This window comes from Protobothrops mucrosquamatus, unplaced genomic scaffold (genome assembly GCF_001527695.2).
Source record: "Protobothrops mucrosquamatus isolate PMUCROS unplaced genomic scaffold, P.Mucros_1.0 scaffold_285, whole genome shotgun sequence".
Lineage (NCBI taxonomy): Eukaryota > Metazoa > Chordata > Lepidosauria > Squamata > Viperidae > Protobothrops > Protobothrops mucrosquamatus.
Window position 1 is genome coordinate 239,192 of NW_015386361.1, and position 9,373 is coordinate 248,564.

At 41.9% G+C, this 9,373-nt stretch overlaps 1 protein-coding gene across 1 annotated transcript in view; it reads left to right on the forward strand.

Moving 5' to 3' along the window:
• STXBP4 (syntaxin binding protein 4) overlaps nucleotides 1-9,373 on the forward strand; it is a 98,237-nt gene that overhangs the window by 47,643 nt on the left and 41,221 nt on the right. Inside the window, exons 18-19 of the mRNA XM_029287289.1 lie at nucleotides 2,627-2,743; nucleotides 4,432-4,481. Of these exons, the coding sequence (XP_029143122.1) occupies nucleotides 2,627-2,743; nucleotides 4,432-4,481 (167 nt within the window). The remainder of the gene's footprint in view (nucleotides 1-2,626; nucleotides 2,744-4,431; nucleotides 4,482-9,373) is intronic.

Consider the following 9,373-nt stretch of genomic DNA (forward strand, 5'->3'; position numbering starts at 1 on the left):
AAAGAAGAAGAAGAAGAAGAAGAAGAAGAAGAAGAAGAAGAAGAAGAAGAAGAAGAAGAAGAAGAAGAAGAAGAAGAAGAAGAAGAAGAAGAAGAAGAAGAAGAAGAAGAAGAAGAAGAAGAAGAAGAAGAAGAAGAAGAAGAAGAAGAAGAAGAAGAAGAAGAAGAAGAAGAAGTTGGAAGGGACCTTGGAGGTCATCAAGTCCAACCCCTTGCTCAGGCAGGTAACTTAATGTAATAATTTGAGATCCGTATTAAAGATATTTGTATGTTATTGAATCATTGATCAACTCAGCCACCACGTTGCTTTTCAAATATTTAAATGTAAAACTAGAAAATCAATAACATTTATTTTTAAAAAAATGCATAATCGTAAATAAGGCCAATAACCCCAGAGACCGGTTGACGAAGTCAAACTAGCGAAACCATATAACGATGCTTTGTAACTTAGCTTCTTACATTATCACAAGCAGTTCCTATACATTCATCCATAATTATACTAAATAGCCAAAGGTAGTTGGCTACTTTGTAGTTTGATGCTTGTAACTAGTTAACAAAGGATGGGGAAGGGAGGAAAAAAGAGCTCAGTGCACACAAGAGAATGCCTCTGCGGAAGATGACTAGCAAATATTCCCTAATGTACCTTTTATTGGTACCTTACTTCCTCCTGACAAGATTTCAGACGAGTTGCCTTCTGTATGCAGCAGCACTTATTTCTATCAGCATTCATACAAAAAGGAAAATGATGCCGCCAGAACTTCAAGAAGGGCCCTCTGCAGCAAATATTAGCATGGGTTCTTGGAGAACGAGTCATTTTAATGATCCTTGTTTTGTGCTAATTTTATCTTAAAGTAACAATAATTTCCTTTGGGGAAGTCATTGATAAAAAAGGCTTGTCATAATACAGGAATCCGTCTTTTAAAGAAAAAGAAAGAAAGAAAAACCCCTTTCTATTTAATCTTTAGAGGAGTCAAAAAGTAAATCCTCCAGCATAATCAAATCATAATTAATGACATTGGTTTGCCTTGTGTCCCTATGCTAATTTTTGAAGATGAAGAAGCAATATTTTTTTGAATTGAAAATTTAACTGAAGTCTTACACACAAACACATGCCAATGGATGGATCTGAGTAACATGAAAACCTGGAATTAACTATACATGAGGAAGGGTAGCAAGATTTTAGAATAGGGGTCCCCAGCCTGTGGGCCACGGCCCACTAGTGGGCCGTGAGGGGATTACAATCAGGCCGCGAAAAAGGCCGGTGAGCACGTGAACGCATCCTCACTTGCACAAGCAGCAGGCGAGTGCCTGCGCGCGTGCTCCATTTGTGCGAGCAGCAGGCCGCGGTGGCTTGCCAGCCACAAATGCGAACCATCCCCTCTCTCTGCCCCCCCCACCAGTCCGCAAAGCTGGAAACGTTGGGGAACTCTGTTTTGGAGTACATAATAAGTGGAGGCAATTATTATACCATAGGCTACGATACATTTAAATATAAAGTTGTAATTTTGGAAGAGGGTATAATTGTACTGTTTTTATCATCTTAGGGCTCAGGATATCCATGGCTAATATTTAAATAGTATGCATGTCAAAACAGGTTTCTGAATTCACCTTATTACACCCTAGCTCAGTGATAGCGAACCTTTTAGAGACCAAGTGCCCAAAACCCGCCCCCCGCTCCGCCTCCCGCCCTGCCTGCTCTGCCCCACCTGCCCCCTGCTCTGCCTGCCCACAGGGCCATGCACTGCCTCAATGGCCCACCCTAGCAGATCACCCAGGCAGCCCTGCAGCACCATGGCAGCCACACCCTCCACCCACACCCCGCAGCATCATCTGCACGTTATGGAGCACGAGGGCGGAGTCTTGTCCCTGCTGCCCGGCTATGTCCTTGGCTGCGCTGCTCCATGCAGGCCGCGCCTGGGGGCAACTCTCCTCCAGGGGGGCTTCTGGAGAGGAAGGGGCCGCAGGGGGAGACGGGGCTGGGGCAATGGCGCGCATGCCCACAGAGAGAGCTCCGAGTGCCACCCCTGGCACGTGTGCCATAGGTTCGCCACCACTGCCCTAGCTTGACACCACAGTCAAACACTATCCTCACTGTGAATATCTGCCGCTCAGTGTGGCTTCCTTACTCTGCTTGTAGAGGAAGCCCTATTTTTTTCCTATACTTGTCATTGATAGATGTACAACCCAGTTGGTGTAAAGCTAGTTCGCCTCCCGCGGTGCGCCAAGGATAGATGCCTAAGCACTGAACAAAATGAACTAGCGTTCTAGACTGTCAGGACTGCATTGTGTGTGTCTAGAGTATGTAGATTTCCTTGACATTGTATGCCATGTGCTAAATAAATACAACCCATGAAAAGTTTACAAATTAAGGAAATAATTAACCATCTCTAAGGGTGCTGGACTACACTTTTTCTTTTAAAATATGGATCAGTTTCTCCAGTATTTTAATCACCTTCAAGTTCACTTGAACCCCCCCCACCCCACTATAAAACTGTTTATTTTGCAATGTGTCGGGATGCTAGATCAGATCTTGGTACAGGTAATGCCTTTTCGCTCCTTTGTTGACTCCCTACCTTGATATTTAGATGCTAGTGTTTTTGTTTTTGTTTAATTTCTTTTTTTCCTAGGAGAGTGTGCAAGATTTAAGGAAGAGGATTACTGTGCTTGATTGTCAATTAAGAAAATCTGAAACAGCCAAGAAGACCTTTGAGGTGGCAACTGAAAAATTGCTAGAATTTGTTGAGGTAATGGCGAATTCAAATATTTTTCCTTCAAGGGACTAGAGTATGTTGATTATATTAATTGTTAAAAAGATGTGTTGTTAAAAGTTGTTTAATTGCACTATTATTATTAATGGGTTGAAAACTTATTCTTCTTTTCAGTAAAAAAAAAAAAACCTAAAAATTCAGAAAGCAGAACTAGAACATCTCTGAGAAAGTAAGTCCCTTTGTGAACAGACAAATCTCTGTTCAGGAGCCTGATGCTATGCAAGGATATCAAATATTTTATATAACTCAGCTATTGCTGCAAATCTAGGGTTTGTAATTCAAGGATCACAGAATTCTAAAACTAGATTTTTCACATTAGAACTTTCTAGATTGTCTCAGAAACTCAAATAAGACTTCATTGAATGTTTTTCTGATTATTAACTCAATGTTTAATAATAAGATATGTCCTTGCTTTGGCTTTTACTTCGTTATTGTTAGTTTTTAACTTGTTTAGTGGTACAATCCATGATGCCAACTCTAAAGGGATGTAGCTAATGCTGTTGGGTTCCCTTTCCAGTCTGCCTTCTGTATTAATCATAGTTGCTTTTCTAGCAGATCACCAGGGAAGGAAGAAGAATCCCTGACATTTGTTTTCTTCTGCCCCTTAAGAAATTCTCAAAGATGTTCATTAACAATACCGTTTTTGCCATCTCCAGTATCCCCTCTCTCTTGTTCTTACATGATTATGTCTTACAGCTTCACATCGATATAGAAGCTTGGGGCAATGTATTTGGTCACTAGATCATTGTTCAAATCATATGAGGCTAGAAGGAGTTCTTGTTTCTTCCCTTTTTGATTGGATCTCTTAGATTCTGTCTTAAAAATATATTCATAGGACATGATTTAGATAACACATGGGGATAATTTTCATTAAACCTCTTCCCTACTTTTATTCCCATAATTTGAACAGTGGACTAGAGATATTTCAAGGCATTCTTCTAATAATAGCAATAGCACATAGACTAACAGCCCTCTCTAAGCGGTTTACAGAGTCAGCCTAATCCCTCCAACAATCTGGGTCTTCATTTTACCAACTTCAGAAGGATGGAAGGCTGAGTCAACCTTGAGCCGGTCAGGATCAGACTCTTGGCAGTGAGCAGAGTCAGCCTGTCATACTGCACTCTAACTACTGCGCTACCCCGGTTCTAGATGCCACGGTGTAGGACGAAACAGAAGTTGGCAGAAGCAGCTTGAGAGAGGGGTGATCTTGTCCATATCTCACAAAGCCATGTCTCCAACCTTAGCTTTTAAGCAACACTACTGTTAGGATTGTTGGTAGATTACAGCATACCAGCTGCAGATTGGATGCTGATTTGCTTGCCTCGCTACCTTTCCTGATAACAAGAGCAGGGAATTCATGGGCACTTGAATGATAAGACTGCTAACTGCTACGGTGATAGCAACTGAAAGAATCAAGAATCATTAAGAAGGGTATTAACGGCTGTTGATTTCAGAAGGGTGTAAATTGTTGCCAGCAAAGCTAATGTACCGTAAGAGACAGGTATATAAAGCTCTTAAGAGACAGGTATATAAAGCTGTGTGGTTTCAAAATGCACACTTGGGGGACTGATGATTATATAACCAGTGAAAGAGAAAGCCATGCTATTTTGCTTTTGGAAATTGTTGTTTTATTTCTTTTTTTGATTTCTACCATTTGCCTGTAGACTGTACCCGAAATACTATTACATGGCAGTAGCCCTCCAGTCACTTTAAGGTAAGAAATGTGTGCTGTTGAAATTTTCTTGAATTAATACTTTAACTCTGGGCAAAGAATCCAAGAACTGATTCTTAAACTTTGGTACTATTTGCTTACAAATCCCATACAGAACATTTTTGCAGANGTACAGTGGATGAAACAGCTTTAATTTTATTCGGAAATTAAAAAAGCATTCCTATAAACACTTAATTCAGTCTGAGTTCCAATTAGCTAGGGGTCCTTAGTCTGTACATTCATTTTGGTTATTTTATACAAAACATTTATAACCCGCCTAATTATGTGGAGGATTTTATGGTGGTTAATGGGGAGTAAATATTATAGAGATTATATAATTACTATTTATTTTGATAAATATTTTAAAAAATAAAGCTTTATTTCAAATGCTTTCTTTTTAATGCTGAAATTCAGTTGCATCTGTGATAACCAGATATTATATCTGATTGGTGCATTTTCTAGAAATGATATAAGGCTTAAAGCAAAAACAATTAAGTTGATGTTTCAATTAGTAGAAATAGGCTACAACAGTGGTGGCGAACCTATGGCACGGGTGCCAGAGGCGGCACTCAGAGCCCTCTCTGTGGGCACACGTGCCGTTGCCCCAGCCTTGCCTCCCTGCGACCCCCTCCTCTCCAGCAGCCCCCCTGAAGGAGAGTCACCCCCGAGCGTGGCCCACATGGAGCAGCGCAGCCAAGGACATGGCAGCCAGGCAGCGTAGACAAGACTCTGCCCTCACACCCCATCATACAGTTGATGCTGCAGGGCGCGGGCAGAGGGTGTGGCCACCATAGCGTTGCTGGGCTGCCTGGGCGATCTGCGGGCCCTGGAGGTGGTGAGTGGTCCTGTGGGCAGGCAGGACGGGTGATGGGGGGCAGGGCAGGGGATGGAGCGGGGCCGGGGCCAGTTTTTGGGCACTCGGTCTCTAAAATGTTCACCATCACTGGGCTATAACCAATGTTTAGTTTACTATAAATTTTATTTACTTTATAACAGACCACAAAGAGTGAAACATCCTTCAGTTTCCCCAAAGAACTATGGACTTTCCAGTATACAATAGACTAAAATAAATTCATTGCCAGCTTGAGAGCTAAAAGTAATGTTGACCCTAGAAGAAAGGAATTAATGATCGCACTGATTTGCTTAATGCGCTCTGCAAAAATGTCATAAAAACAGCCTCGACTTATGACTGTAATAACTTACAACCAGGAATCTAGTTGTTACTTGAGGTCTACCTGAGATGTGGGTCTTCATATCTTGTTTTCAACAAATATTTCAGTCAATTTTTGTACTAATTACATAAAAATACCCTATTTCTCCTTTTAATTCAATTCAGTTAATTGAAAGTAGTTTTTCTTGATTTTTAAGGTACAGACACAGCAAAGAACTGTGGACTACTTTTGTATTATAATAAAGACAAAACTACAAGGGAATTATTTGCCAAAAACAATAATTTGTCTTTTATTAAAAAAAAGTTTCCTAGATAGGTGTGTGTATGTGTATTAATGTTTGTATACATACACACACACACACATACATACTGAAAATGTGGTAATATACATGCATTTAACAGTATAGGTTGAGGCCATCTGAAGTTGCCATGGGTGATAATGTTTTATTCAACATACATGTGCACTCACTCAATATAGCATTTCTCTAAATCTGATTCTTGATTACTAATCTTAATTTTTATAGACACTTGAAAACAGGGTTTCCTCTCCCTCCATTCTGAAACTCTAAAACATACAGCAAGTGCCTTTTATCAAGCACTGTACACGTTTTATAGTAGAATCTTTATTATAGATGAATTTGATTATGATCCCTTGGCTATTTAGTATAATTATGGATGAATATATAAGAACTGCTTGTGATAATGTAAGAGGCTAATTGTCTTGTGAAACGAATGTACATGGATTTTTGTATGTAGACAATGCTAAACAATTCAAGTATACCTTGAATCCTCTCTAGAGCAGGCCATGTTCAGATAAAATGCATAATCGTCGTATTGTATTATTAATTAGTTGATGTAAGATGGTGAGAATTCAAATAGATAAGACGTGTATCCTGAACATTAGATCTTGTGATGAATTGTGATAAAGGGAATTGGGATTATTTAAAACTTGGAAATTATAAATATTAAACGTTAAATTTAAATATTAATGGGAAACTAAAAATAGGGAAAAACTAGGACATTGATTGTCTAAAAATATTGAATGTTAGAATTGTATTAGTTTAAATATGAGACAGTAAATACCAAGGGGAAAGGAAAGGAAAGGAAATAATAATAATAATAATAATAATAATAATAATAATAATAATAATAATAATAATAATAATAATAATAATAATAATAATAATAATAATAAAGTTGGAAGGGACCTTGGAGGTCATCAAGTCCAACCCCCTGCTCAGGCAGGTAACTTAATGTAATAATTTGAGATCCGTATTAAAGATATTTGTATGTTATTGAATCATTGATCAACTCAGCCACCACGTTGCTTTTCAAATATTTAAATGTAAAACTAGAAAATCAATAACATTTCTTTTTTTAAAAAATGCATAATCGTAAATAAGGCCAATAACCCCAGAGACCGGTTGACGAAGTCAAACTAGCGAAACCATATAACGATGCTTTGTAACTTAGCTTCTTACATTATCACAAGCAGTTCCTATACATTCATCCATAATTATACTAAATAGCCAAAGGTAGTTGGCTACTTTGTAGTTTGATGTTTGTAACTAGTTAACAAAGGATGGGGAAGGGAGGAAAAGAGCTCAGTGCAGACAAGAGAATGCCTCTGCGGAAGATGACTAGCAAATATTCCCTAATGTACCTTTTATTGGTACATTACTTCCTCCTGACAAGATTTCAGACAAGTTGCCTTCTGTATGCAGCAGCACTTATTTCTATCAGCATTCATACAAAAAGGAAAATGATGCCACCAGAACTTCAAGAAGGGCCCTCTGCAGCTAATATTAGCATGGGTTCTTGGAGAACGAGTCATTTTAATGATCCTTGTTTTGTGTTAATTTTATCTTAAAGTAACAATAATTTCCTTTGGGGAAGTCATTGATAAAAAAAAGGCTTGTCATAATACAGGAATCCGTCTTTTAAAGAAAAAGAAAGAAAAAAAACCCTTTCTATTTAATCTTTAGAGGAGTCAAAAAGTAAATCCTCCAGCATAATCAAATCATAATTAATGGCATTGGTTTGCCTTGTGTCCCTATGCTAATTTTTGAAGATGAAGAAGCAATAGTTTTATGAATTGAAAATTTAACTGAAGTCTTACACACAAACACATGCCATTGGATGGATCTGAGTAACATGAAAACCTGGAATTAACTATACATGAGGAAGGGTAGCAAGATTTTAGAATTAGGGGTCCCCAGCCTGTGAGCCACGGCCCACTAGTGGGCCGTGAGGGGATTACAATCAGGCCGCGGAAAAGGCTGGTGAGCACGTGAACGCATCCTCACTTGATTCCGGATCTCCCCTCCTTCCGCCGCGCCCTCAAGACATGGCTGTTTCAGCTGGCAGGACTGGCCTAGGGATATTTTAAAATTGGATTTTAATCAACTTTTAAAAGAAAAGGCCTATTTAAATATATTTTTTAATTTATTTTAAACTTTGTATATTTGTATTAATTGTTTTGTTTTAACTGGCTGTAAGCCGCCCTGAGTCCACCAGGAGAACGGCGGGATATAAATATAATATAATAAACTTAAACTTAAACTTGCACAAGCAGCAGGCGAGTGCCTGCGCGCGTGCTCCATTTGTGCGAGCAGCAGGCCGCGGTGGCTTGCCAGCCACAAATGCGAACCATCCCCTCTCACGGTGCGCAACATGGCGGACCTACCTGGGGTGGCTCCGTGACGGAGCGGAGCGGAGCCCTAAACAGAAAATGGGGGGCCTCCCGCAGGCCGAGGGCTCTCCTGTGATCCAATTTGGAGAGCTGAACTCGCCAGCAGTTTAGTCTGGTGAGGATATTGAAGGGGCGAAGGGCCGGTGCTCGGCGGAGCCCGGCGGAGCCTGGCAAAGCCAGGCGGAAGATCTGGCCTGGATCCGGCCCGATGGAAAACCTGGCCTGGATTCGGTCACGGCCTCGATAACAGCGGAGGCCGCGACGGATTTGGATTTGGAGGCCGCGGATTTGGGAGCTGGAGGCCGCGGCAGCTGTGGAGGCTGCGGCAGCTATGGAGGCCGCGACGGAGGCCGCGATGGAGGCGATAGATGCATCCGGACCCGGACTCGGCTGCGACGGCCGGGGAGGCCGCGACGGAAGCAGATCTGGCCGGTGGCTTGCCCTGCGGACTCGGCGAGGAGGCCTGGCGGCCCGGCGGCCCGGCGGAGCATCTGGCCTACGGACTCGGCCTATAGACTCGGCGGTGGACTCGGCGAGGGTAGAGGCCGGGGTTTCGGCGGTCCGGTGGAGGATCCGGCCCAAAGAGCCCAGCTGTGGACCCAACTTTAGCGGCCGGGCGTCTCGCTTATCCCAAGTCTTGAAAAGGGAACTGACCATCAAGAGGACTTCCCCCCCCCGTGTGTTTTCTGTTTGTTGGGACCTTGTACTCATGTTCGGAGCATACTCCAGGTCGGAACTGCTGGCCCTGCGCGATTCCCCCCTCGCGCAGGTACGGCCCAGTATAATCTTGAGGGCCGTCCTTAATGACGGGGTATGGAACCCCCAGAGGCTCGCAGCAAAAAAAGAACTGAAGAGGAGGAAATTGAGAACTTTTTTAGTGGGATGTTTTAACAAATTTTTAGGGGGTACGGGGAGGGCCGGGGGGGCATGGGGGATGCCTCTCCGGGGCCAAGGCCGAGCCTGTCTGAGGGACGCGGCGTGGGAGTGGAGGGGGAGGTGGTTGGGGGGTCAAGAGAGGGTGGGATGATTAGT